This window comes from Lagopus muta, chromosome 2 (assembly GCF_023343835.1).
Source record: "Lagopus muta isolate bLagMut1 chromosome 2, bLagMut1 primary, whole genome shotgun sequence".
In the NCBI taxonomy this organism is placed as follows: Eukaryota; Metazoa; Chordata; class Aves; order Galliformes; family Phasianidae; genus Lagopus; species Lagopus muta.
In genome coordinates this window covers 42575799-42588784 of record NC_064434.1, presented here as the reverse complement: position 1 = coordinate 42588784, position 12986 = coordinate 42575799, and the positions used below count along the sequence as shown (strand labels likewise).

General features: G+C 39.5%; 1 protein-coding gene across 2 annotated transcripts in view; it reads right to left on the bottom strand.

Moving 5' to 3' along the window:
• CRYBG1 (crystallin beta-gamma domain containing 1) overlaps window positions 1-12986 on the bottom strand; it is a 95408-nt gene that overhangs the window by 62681 nt on the left and 19741 nt on the right. For both annotated transcript variants that reach the window (XM_048936752.1, XM_048936753.1), the window contains exon 2: window positions 1158-1287. In XM_048936752.1, the coding sequence (XP_048792709.1) occupies window positions 1158-1193 (36 nt within the window). In that variant the 5' untranslated portion in view covers window positions 1194-1287. The remainder of the gene's footprint in view (window positions 1-1157; window positions 1288-12986) is intronic.

The window sequence follows — 12986 nt, the reverse complement described above, 5'->3', positions numbered from 1 at the left end:
TCTTTTCCTCTCCCTCTCTGCCCAATTCCTATGAAAAATAAATTTCCTTGCTTTTTTTTTCCTTAAATGTATCTATCAGATGATCAGACCTTTGTAAGAATCCTTTGCAAGAAATTAATATACAAAGCCACCAGAACACCTGTTTGCACTGTTAGAAGCCTAAACTGGCTTCCATGGTCCATACTTCATTATTTTGCAGTTTCATAACTGCAAAGAACTGAACTCTGTTTGTAGGTGTGTTTTTACACTACCAATGGAACCAAGATGCTGAACGAGACCACAAGTGATGTTTGGGGTTTATATTGTCTATGCAATTAAGACCAATGAGTCTTTTCCAAAGGCTTCAAATAGAAATTAGTAGATAAGATTTCCGGGTTTGACCAGACTAGACGAGACATGTATTTGTTTTAAAGACAGAACACTTTAGGTCCTCATCAAATATATTCAGATGAATATTAGTTCCACAAAACAAATCAGCAACAAAAAAATCAGCTTTTGTAATTACAGCACTTTTGTTAACATGAAAAAAAAAGTATTTCTCTCTCCACAGAAAGATTAAAATAAAGACAAGAATGATATTGCACAACATTGTCTGCAATCTGAAATGAAGTTCTCACATTAAAGCAGAAACAATTAGCATTTTCTCTAGCTTGCTTCCATGAAACAATACTGCTGCCAAACAAATGAGTAACACTACATGAACTAAATGAACTTTAGCAAATTAATGCATAGCCCTTTTTCCTTCTCTGAAATAAAACTTTCACAGAAAACAATGGAGGTTAAGTGAGAAACCATGGAACTGTAACTGCCGTTCATTTATTATTCTGGCTTATGTATATTTTATAATCAAAATGAAAAAGCCATATGGTTTGTGAGAACATGTGGAAGATCTCCTCGAGCCATTTCCTTTGTTGGCTGTTCATGCCAGCTTATAGCAATTAAGCACCTTCCTACCTTCCTTATTTCCGTATATGACATTTGTTTGAAAAATTTCCAGTACTTCAAATACACTTCTTTTAAAGGAAGATTATGTACAACTATATCTTGTATTAAATTCTGTTTTCAGATTAGTCATCCTCATTGTGATATATATATATATACTTATCTATATGTACATAGATGTTCTTTGTAAACATAGATGCTCAGTTTTCTCTTACCTTTCTAAGTGCTGCTGGTAACGAGGCGGTAGACATTGATATTGATGGAAGAACGTAAGAGTGTGGACAGATTACTGATGGTAGTTGGCTCTCTTGAACAGTATAGCGTGTGCCTGATATATCGTAGTACCTAAAAGGAGAATAAATATTGTCTAATTAATACATCCTAGAGAAATAAAGTCTGAGCAAATATCCTCTGTATTTCTTGAAAAATATGCTAAACTCTTTTCTCCTGTTGTACTGGTTCCAGGCTTCAAATACTTATAAATCACATAGCTTTTTTAAAGCCAAACTACTCACTACTCTTACTTACATATTAATTCATCCCAGCTGCTTCAGCTATCTGTAACCCTGACTTGTCAGCTCTTTCCTGATACCAAAACAAATGAAAATGATTACAATATTCAGCAAGATAACCACATCAGAGCCACAAGCGAAGAAAAGTACTCTTATTATCTTATGACACTCCATCTCTACAGAACAGCAGATTACAACATTTGGGGCTTATTGTTTCACATTACATCACATACTGCTCACCTTCCTTCCTGAAGCTGTCTCAATAAAGTATCAGTTGAATTAACAAAATAGAAGGTCATTTATTGGAAATACTATTACAATGACAGTGTATATAATCTTTACAATAACACATAAATTTTGCTTCTGCTTTTTTGCAGTGTCAATTCTGAATTTTGGAATCCGAAGAATGTGGAAAAGTTCACATAGTTTATTCATGAGTGAGAAATAACTCAGTTATTTCTCATAGTAGAAAACAATTGACAACTTGTATCATCCCTTTCATTTTGCTGCCTGAAGAACCAAAGCAGCAAAGTAGCAAAAAACCAAAGAATTCTATGAAGATACAATTTAAAAGCTTGACTAAAAATGACATTTTGTATATTTAATCCTTCAGATGATTCGACAATTAGTTAAATTAACAATTAGTTAAAATTCAGCTTTTTTTAATCAATGTATTTTGGTATCTTCATTTCTAATTTGGACTGCATTTTTCTTAAGTTCACTGGAAGTGATCCCAGGAGGTTTCTGCGCCAACCTGCTGCAGAAGCAAAATCAGCTATGGGATAAGACCAAGTTGCTCAGTCCTTTAACCAGTCAACTCTGAAAATAAAAGCACAGAGACATCAGTCACCTCTCTGGGGAAACAGTTAAAATACTTGTCCAGTCCAAATCTCTTTCTTTTGCCTGTTGTCTCATAGTCTCTTGCCATCCTGCATTGTACCACTACAGAGAATCTGTCTCTGCCTTGGTGACTTCTCTGATTGTAGTTGGAGGCCTCCTGATTCCTCCTCACACCCCAGAGCAGCTTCTTCCCCTAGGCTGAACAAGCCTCCATCCTCCATTAGCCTCACAGGCACCAACCCACTCCCTCCCCCCAGCTGTACTGGAGGCCTTCCATTCAACTCACTCTAGTTTGAAACACTGACAGATTTTTAGGTATCAAATGCCCTTAACAAATACTTTGCTGTCAGCAAAAACAATGTCTCAAATGTTTTGTTTGTTTTGTTCTTCACATGCATGCATTTTCCATTTCAGTTAGCTCAAAACTCCTTTTCCTGTAAACTTTTCCTCCAGACTCATCACAAAGTTTCAAATCCAGCTCTGTTTGTACAACTCTAGTTGCAAATTCAGTTTTATGCCTGACTGTCATAAACTTTTCAAAGAGTAAATAAGGGAGCAGAGAACCCTCGGGCTTATTTATAGAGGGATTCAGTTTATTGCATAATTGTGGTGAAAATGCTTTGACGTTTTAACACATATTCCAATAAACGCATGCAATTATTTTGTTTATTTACCTATTTTTAAGGAAGAAACTGTGCTGCTCTCAATGGCTGGTTGCTTTTTCCAAGCCACAGCTGACTTTAAGCTGTCTGCCTGGATTTGCATTTTCTGCCTGCTGTCTCTGGGGCCTTTGACAATGGGAGCTGCTTTGGAGTGGTTCCACACAAATTGTATACATGAGAATTCAGAAGTCATACTCACCACCTGCTCATCTAACATCAAAACACTGTTATATCCTATCCGATCTAGTATATCTGGAGGCCTGTGTTCAAGGAACAACAGTACACTGAGGACTCAGTGACCAAGTGGTTTTATCAGAGCAGGGGAGCAAGTGACACACTATGGGCCGGCGGGTGGGAAGGTGTTTGGTTGAAGTCTGTATAAGAAGGAAAATGCAGAACAATGCAGGAAGCAGATGGAAGCACTGTCAAGCACAGAGGTGATACACCCTGTGAGAGGCCACTTTTTGTAATGGTGCTGCTTGGCCGGTGCCAGGCCTCTGTGCTCCCAGTGCTACATAATGCACATAATGTATGTCCGAAAAAAGCATGCCACCAGTCATGCATATCAGAATGCCAAAAGGAGGAAGACAAGCTGTGGGAGCAAACACTTTTTAGATAGGAAACAGGGGGCAGGGCCACTCCACAGCTCTCCTCAGGCCTCACCCCTGTGGGGCCAGTGGGGAGCTCAAGGCCAGAGTAGGGGCTATCTAGTCCCAATACACCATTAGACCTCAGGGTGCTGACAAGTCCACCACTTGGTAGCCAGGGAACTGCCCTTTTTAGAGCACAGTGCAATGATATTGTTTCATTCCAACACCTTTCTTTTAAAGAAATCATTTCAGGCCAAAAACTGGAGCTGACAAAAGCAGCAGGAGAAGCTTAAACCTGAAAACGTAGCCAACCGTGGCACTTCAGATTCTAAAATGAAATAGCAGGTGTTTAAAAGTGTGCACAATTTCAGGTTTATTCTCTCAACAAACTACTGATGGCTGAGTTCCCCATTCTGTCCCAGAAGCTTTAATTTTAGGCAGCAAGCAGTTTTCTTGCACAGAGCAGCAGTACACTTCCTGCCTCAAGGTATGGGCATGCAAGCAAGCTGCCATGGGGCAAGCTGGGGTGTGAACTCTGTGGTAACTGCCTGTGTAAATTCTCATGTTCCAGCCTAAATACGAAGGAGCTCGCTCCAACTCACTGCTGCACACGGCAGGGTGAGGGCAGGAGGATGGACAGTTACTGTGGGGCAGCTGACGCACTGCGAATCCACACCCTGGCTTTCCTCACCCTGACTTGTTTGTGTAACCATACAAAGCCCCGCAGGCCTGAGGGGGAAAGAGTGTTTGCAACATGCTAGGAATGTTATGAAACCCTCCCAGACATTTTGCAAGGCCCATCAATTGTCTGAGGCACTCAGAGAGGAGGTTGTCTGCAGAGGTAAGAATTTTAACATCAGGAGAAATGGTGGGTTGCATATTTATGATAGACCGAATTGTTTATTGTTTGTTCTGTGCATGGTTACTAAATAGTGTGACTAATTATGTCAAAAACATTCAGAATATGTTTACCTTGTCCACAGCGATGAGTGTCTGGCATGTTCTCATGTAGCTAATGAAAATAATAACTAATTCTGCAGTGAAGCAAAAGGAAGAACAGGCAGAAGGCCTTAGAAATTACAAAGCTTTTGAAAAGAGAGTGAAGAAGGAGAAGCTTTTTAGGTAGAAAAATCTTCTCTTCACAGAGACACTGGATTGCAGTGGAGCTACAGATTGGAAGAGTCATCATAAACTACAAAATAGAAATTACACCAGGAAGTGCTCTTTTTATGCTACAGACACACACCATAGACCCACTGCTCTTCCTTGTCCATGCCAAAGTCTCTGGTAGCGACACAGTGATTTCTATTAATTTTCTTAAAATATCATCTTAAAACATTAAGATAATTATTAAAAAGCTTTTTGAAGGGAATTAACCTGAAGACAAAACCACACAAATACATCATGGTAGGAACAATAAACAAAACTCCCAAACAAAAGAAAAAAGGGGATTGCCAAACGTTTTAAAATAATAATGCTTACTGTAATGGCAACCTTATAATTTTACAGCCACGGCTTCCCTCATCATCCATCATATTCAGCCCCGATATTCATCTCCAGTCTGCTATTTTCTATAAGTCTTCAGACTGTATCCTGTGGATGATTTTTGAATAGTAATTCCCATTTTCAATCAACACTTTTACATAGGATGAGATCATGCTTTAAAAGAGCGTGTGCGAGCAAGAACAACTTGATTAAAACAGATACATTGTTTGTTTATTCAGGTCCTCTGCCCAGAGTGCCCACTCCCATGCCATATCAGCCCTTGAATTTTTCTCTGCAACAAGCATGTACCCATTCAATCAGCAAAGTGCCTGCACTGAAGAGTTACACCACAACACGGAAAGGTACTAAAAGCAGTCATGGTCTTTCCCTCTGCTTGCCCACTGCCAAGGTGCTTTTAACTACAATGGGTCCACCTATGCTGCTAAGTAATTGATCACCCTGGATCACTCCCTGGTTCTGGTCCTCTAGTCAAACGTAGTTCACATGAGTCACTCTGTGCCTGAGCTCTCTGGAGCAAACCAAAGGCTTCCTTCCAAGGAGGAGCTCAGGAGCAGCTCTGAAGATGGATTGCCGAAGGGGTGGCAGAGCAGGGATGGGGCTATGGCAGCTTTGTCTCCTCCTGCCCTACACCACCCTTGCTATCCTCCTGCCCTCATGCACCCCTTGTGTGCCCACACCACACCCCACAGCAGGCATCATACCTTTGGCATAATGCTATAAGAACACCAGTCTCGCAGGCAGCAAAGCAGCCCTCGCATTACCTCAGATGCTTTGAACTGAAGCCACAAAAACATAATTACGGTCGTAGAGCCACAGGGACATCAGACCCAGGTCAAGTGTTATGCAGCACAACACAGCCAGTTCACTCCAGAGGCGTGTAATCTGGAGAGGTGTGGATGCATACATAAGGATTGCTCCCTGAGGCAGATCCTTTAGCAGCGCAGACTGTTTTAAACAAGTTTTTGTTTTGTTTTGCTTTGTTTTTATTGCATGTTATTTGAGGTGTTCTAGCTACAGTTTTAATGTATTTTGAGCATTTCAAACAGCATGCTCTGGACTGAAGAGGTTTTCATACAAAGCCACTGCTTCTTATTCCTCATGTCATCTTTTCCACGAAACCAGTACCTGGACTTCTTCAACAGTGTAGCAAGCTCTTTCCACTGCCTCAACATTCCCATTATCGTATTCCCGGTTACAGTTTTTCTCTTTCCATCATTTTACATTTGTTCAGACTCCAGCTGACTTCAGGTCTTACATAAACTGGTTTGCTACACTTGGGTGACTTAGCACCTCTTCCATCCACACAGAGCTGCACGTGGAAAAAAGCTGGAGCGCACACACACATCCTGAGAGGACATGAGTAGTAGACAGCAGTTGTGTGACTTTTTGCTGTGTCAGCTACGGGCTGCATGGGTGTGGTTTGGGGGGGAAACTGAATATCTCCAACCTCTTTTAGCCACTAGGATGGATTAGCGGCCCTGAGATCCTCCTGACGTGTGATCATCTGGAGAAGAGCAGGCACCCACGCTCCGGTACCTGAACCCTGCCATCTAATGGCCAGATCTCAGATACACACTTGAATCAAGTTTAACATTTCTGCCTCCACCTTCCTTGATCGTAGAGATTGTCTCTTTCAGTCATCTTAGGTCACATCTTGTCACAGCAGATGTATTCCTACTGGGCTACTTAGAATTGTCTTGTCATAGATCTTTATAATAACAGGGTTAGTACCTCACCTAAAAATTCCCTTTGTTATAGTTACTCCTTTCTGCCTTAATGTCAGCCAAAATAATTTATTGCTTTGTGTGGCGAATTCACACAATTTAAATATTTGCAGGCTTCAGCTACATCTCTCACTCAGTCATTATTTAGCATAATCTTCCCTTTTGTAAAGGAATTCCTGTGTTCTCCTCTGTTTCCTTCTGACAACACCTCTCCGACAAAGACGTGTCTGGAGTTGGACACAATCTCCTGCTTCCAGCCATAACAAAATCCCAAAGAGTAGGTCTGCTGCCTCTTTGCTTTGTTCCACGATACATTTGCACACACAAAGACCACACAGAACCTTTTCTGAGCCACTGCAACACCACAAACTTGTCATACTTGTTGTCCACTGCCAGACCTATGTGTATTTGTTTTTTCAACCCTACTGCTTTCCCAGTACAATATATTAATTTCAGGTTATTAAATATATTTGTTTGCATTTGGCAGTTTGCTGAAGCTCTGAGCAACTCCTCATGAGATGAAATGGTTTCAAGCTTCTGGCTTTCTTGTGCTTCAAACAGCATTCAATTGGAAATACTAAAGTCATTAGTCCTTCAAAACATGTTTTCCTGAATCCTAAAACAATGTTGCTCTGTAGCCAAATCTCTAATATAGTGAATCCAAGCAGCTGCACATTTCTTATTCTAAATGATCTTTTTCTGTTTTACAGGATAAAAAAAATGCAACTGTCCCAGAGATTATTGCAGCAATTCACTATGTTTAAAGTTATCTATCTTCTTCGCCATCTCTATTGACTGGAAACCCAGTGCAGACACTTCAGATTGAGAAGAGCTTCAAGGTTGTCTTTCAGGTAATCTGAAAACATAGTGAAGATTGTTTTTAGCCACACCAGTCATTACACAGCTAGTTAAAATCTTCATGAATAGCAGTGTAGAGCTGTACCAGATGCTCATCACTGTTTCACTCCTTTGTCTTCTGATAATCTCAGTGAAGGAATTTGATCACTGCAATAGGTTTCATTTTGCACTGTGCTGGTATCATAAATCTCTTACAACAATTCTATTTCTTCTTTTTTTTACATCTACTATCAAATTGTCATTCTGTATGAATATTGCTATGAGGCAAAGTATCATAAATTTCAGTTTACACCTACTACGGACAATCACCATTTTCAGGCTGTAGTTCTAGCTGTTGTTTGCATGGGAAAAAAACACAATCTAACAAAAAAAACCTCAAATATAACACCTTGGTTTGCTACAAAATCACTTGAGCATAGTGACACAATTTCTAAAATGAAGTTTCAAGGACAGAGCATTTTTTCATTTGACTATCTAGATTATTTTAATTAACTGAAGCTCTTCTTTATTCTAAAATTTGGTGACAATTTAGCAAACTGTCAGCTACTCCTTTTAAAGAAATTGGAACCTCTTTTGTTTATGTGAAGTCCACAAAGTGTAAAAAAAAGAGACCAAACAAATTATTTGAAATATTATTGGAAATATTATTGTAAGATGCCCTCCTTTCACTTTCAAGTCAGAAAAACTTATCACTGCCATCTGGCCACTGGGTGGCACCTCTACATAGATGCTAGATGTGCCCCAACAAACCCACGACCTGTGACGACCAGTCCATTCATTCCACAGCCAAGTTCTGACACTACTGCAGCTCTGCATATGCAGCCATGTTTGCAAGATACCTAAAGTTTATTACTAAAAATTGACGTTACAAAATATTAGCAATATTTTCCATTTTAACTTTTTACTTGTCATTTCTGGGAATAAGAAACTACAAAATAATCCCTTGGTTATTTTATCAGTCTGATCGCTTGAGTAGGCGTAAATATAGGAAGTTTTTGAGAATGTCTGACATTTAATCGACAGATATGACACAGAAAGTATTTAACGATCTTTTCTTGCTGTGTAACGACAAAATATAAATCATGTCTATGACTGGGGGTTGGAACTAGTCAACTGTCTCTGGAGCTGAGGATGTTAGTAGCGCATATTTGTTCCTTGCCCACCAATTTGGCTTTGTTTGGAATCTCTGGATGCTACTACAATGTCAGATGTAGAATCGCAGGACCGCTTGGGTTGGAAGGGGTCTTAAAGATGATCTTTAAAATCCTCAGCTCCAGAGACAATTTGGAGCCATGCTGCCCTACAATATCTTACTGAGTGTAAAATTAATCTTGATATTTATATTCTGGTCTAGCTTTAGAGCATTGTATAAACAGTAATCATCACACACACTTGCCTAACAAAGGTGGTATCTCATTTTGTATAGTAAGAAGTTCAAAGAACCAGATGAAGCTGTTAGACTGAGGAGATGGAAAGCCAGCATCATTCATTTCTTTAAACACATGATGCTTTTCTTTGTTCATGTTGACTCACCCTGACTTGATGAGCAGAAATATCACATTCCCACATAAGTTTGCTGTCTTCTGTAGCTACATCAACTGAAAGGTTTGCACGATTTCAGGGACATAAAAATACTTCTGAACACAGACTTGCGCTTTCAACCTGCTCTTTTATGTATTAGCACTTGGTTCAAAGTGAGAGTTGGAAAACAAATAGCAAAGCTTGTGCTCTTTCCTCTTTAAAGTTTGTTGTGTGCTCAAGTGATGTGCCTTAGACTAAATCTCTACTTCAAAAAAGTCTGACTTATTTCTAAACACAGTGCCACTCCAGCAGCAAATAGGAAAGACTTTGACTCTTAGAAGAATTTCAGACCTTGAGAAGGGATGAAGCAGGGATGAGACACCAGAGCAGGGCCTCTCAAGTTCCCATGGGCCAGATGCAGGAAAGCCTGCACAGGATGGGTACAGGGGAAGCAGGGAGGGACAACCCAGGTAAATACGCCTTAAGACTTTTCCTTGTGGCAGAGCTGTGTCCTGTCACACAGGAGTGACCACAGTGCCGGGCTGTGGCTGTGGCTGAGGACTGCAACTTCCAGCAAGGTCCCTTTCAGCATGAGATCCCAGAGGATGACCCTCCATAGAGCAGCCCCGTGCTTCAGCTCAGTGCTCCAATCTCTCCTGCTCCACTGAAACCCTGAGCTGCCCCTTACAGGAGAGCGAGGAGCAGGACAGATTAACAAGGTGCATGCAGGAGGTTTGACTAGTCCTGTACAAACTCACCAATCTATCTGTTCATCACATTCTTCATAAACCACACCCTGCAGTTACAGCAAAGGAACTCTCCCAAAATGAGCTGATTTCATGAGCTAAATTAGCCCACTGCCTAGAACAAAGGCAACCAACTAGTGTGGTACCAGCTCTTGTATACTCTCATCAATTATGCTAAGCCTAATTGAAATTCAGGCTTTTGGCAGCAAAGCACTGAGCCACCTTTTGCTGAGAAAATAACAGAGCAGTGTACATTCAATTGAGATTTGTGATTACAAATTGCCTTCTTATAGAAATTTATTATGTCATTTCTGAATATTAACAATCTAAATATCTAGGAAACCTAGAAAACATTTCCTAACATACTACAGAAATATATATATACATATATATATATATGTGTGTATATATATATAATAGTATATATATAATAATAAATATATATATGCATATATATATAAAAGTGGCACTGTAAACAGAGGCACCAGCCAAGCACATAGATTTGGAAATTTTGTTCTGAAAAGTGCTCATTAAAATTTTACTGATCTTTAAGTAGAAAGGAAGAACAATTTATTACAGTGGTTGACCAACTGTTCTTTGATATCAGGAGTGGAAAGTTGAGTTGAAGTGATATATTCAGTAAGAAGTAATATGCAAGTATTAAGTTATGCTTAGATAAGTCATCTCATGTAAGATGAGATGTTTTGTTTGCTGTTTGCAAGCTAGATAATGGACCATAATTTCAGGTTTCAAGTAATGATAACTTCATTGCATACGATGCTAGTCTGCATTTTCTCATTTGCCTAAAAACATGCTCCTGCAGAGACTTTAATATAAATTTTAACATTTTACGATTTTGGTTTCAGAAAGCACTGATTACACTCATTCAAATTCTCTGCATATTTCTACGTTAACAACTGAGTGAAATCTGAATTGTGATTTAAGGTAATAGAATGACAATACTCAATCAATTTACTGACATGCTCAACAGGCCAGGTCTATGACTCTCACGTCTTTGAGCAGTCTTCTAGTTGCGTGTGTGCTTAATTATATGTATGACAACAACTTAAAAATGCTTTAACACAGACACAGTTTAAGATCCAGCTTTTTAAAATCTATTTTCATACTTCCTGTGGCTTTATAAATCATGAATCCAGCAGAGAAAATAGTTTGGGAAAATCTTAGAAATTGCTAAGCCTATAAACAAGAGAACATTGAAGAAGGTGAAAAAGCCATCTGCAAGCAATGTACACATGCTCACAGATGCAGCACGAAAAGCAGTTTTGTCACAAACTCTAGCACAGCACCAAAATGAGATGCTATCTATTGCACAGTACATCCTGTAGCCCTACAGATTATCACCACACTCCTTCATTCCTGTATTTTTTAAGAGCAGTGAATACAGATTTTAAATTCTTAAAGTTGCACATCAAAATAAATACACAGATGTGGATGTGCTCTCTTCATACCTCCACACAAAACAGGCATTCTGCCAGCTTGAACATCATACAGATCTACATTATGAAATGCTTCTTTGAAGTCTTATTGCCTTTTTAGAAAGGACTAACTTACACAGCATGGAGAAGCAAGACTTCATTATTTGAGCTCACTGCAAGGCAGCCTGCCGGCATCACTACACAGTCAGGGATCACAGGCTTTGGCTTCACAACCTATTTTCCTTCATCTTCTGAGGAATGACAAGTTCTGTATGTGTTTTTCCTTCCTTCAAATCCATTTACCATTCCCCTTTTTCACCTCTCTTTTCCACAACTATCCAAAGTCATTTTGCAGGCAAGGAGGAAAGGTAAAAGAAAGGATGTCAACAACAGAAGAGAGGGGAAAATAAGAAATGAGGACAAGCAGATTCTGGGAAAGGAGGTGCAGACACACCGTAGAGAATATTTATTTTTTTTTAACAAGGACACTGTCTGCCTGTTAACACTGTGTAAAACATTGTTATTTAAAATGATGAGCATTTCATACAATTCAGTGCACTTACTGCTGCTTCTACTTTGCTCTTCACCAGTTCTCTCCAAGGTAACTAAACTATAGCATCTTCAACTTTTGGTTATGGACAGATTATCCTCCATCCCCAGTGCTCATTCATATCAGGGTGCTTAAATACTTCCTGAGCAGGAAACACCTCCAAGTTAATTATGTTAAATGGCTGGGATGGATCCTGCCAAGTGGTCCTGAACAAAGCAAAGCTTGCAGAGACTCCTTGTAATGAATGGCAATAGCACGGTCTTATAATGAGACCACTATATCATGAGAAAAATCCTACAAAACAACCAAACTTTGAGGAAGTCAAGGAAAGGTTTTATTTCTATTTCTTGCACTGATCTGTAGCTATACCTTATAAAAAAACCACCTGTATCTTACCTATTAAATCTACCAAACAGAGAGTGAGAACAGAGATGGCCATCTGAATGCACATGCACTACTGAGTGAAAACCAGTTTGATTTGGCCACCATTAGCAATAACTGTCAGCCACACCTACTCTTCTAATTCAGTCAAGTCTTTTAGTAATGAAAGCTCTCTCTCCATGTGACAAGCAAACTTAGATATAGCCCTGCTTATCTTTAACTAAAGATATCATCTATAAAATTATAACAAAATCTTAAGGGAGTGAACTTGCTCTTACTAGCCTGTGGCTATATTGTCACATAATCTTAACATGTCTACCCAGCATGGTCCGCACCAGCAGCAGTAATTTCCACGGTATTTGCTGAAGGAAGTAATTTTTGTGTCTCAGTGTCATGCTTCAGATTTCTGTCACCATTAAATACATTATCTGGCATGGCGCTGAGTGACAAACTGCACTGTTCAAGCCTGCATACTATCTCAGTGATTCTGATGCTTCATATACTTTCAGTGTATGAGCTCCTCATGTTTGGACAAGATCGAGTATCCATTTAAAAACAAACAAGAGCATCACACGACAGTGTTTGGGATGTCCCTTTGGAAGAAAAGGGTTTTATACCATCAGGCCTCGGTGGCCCAATTTGGATCTAGGTCTTACACTGCACAAGATGACTAATGGAGAGTGGGGTACAAAGAGTAATTAAGTAAACATCTCAAATC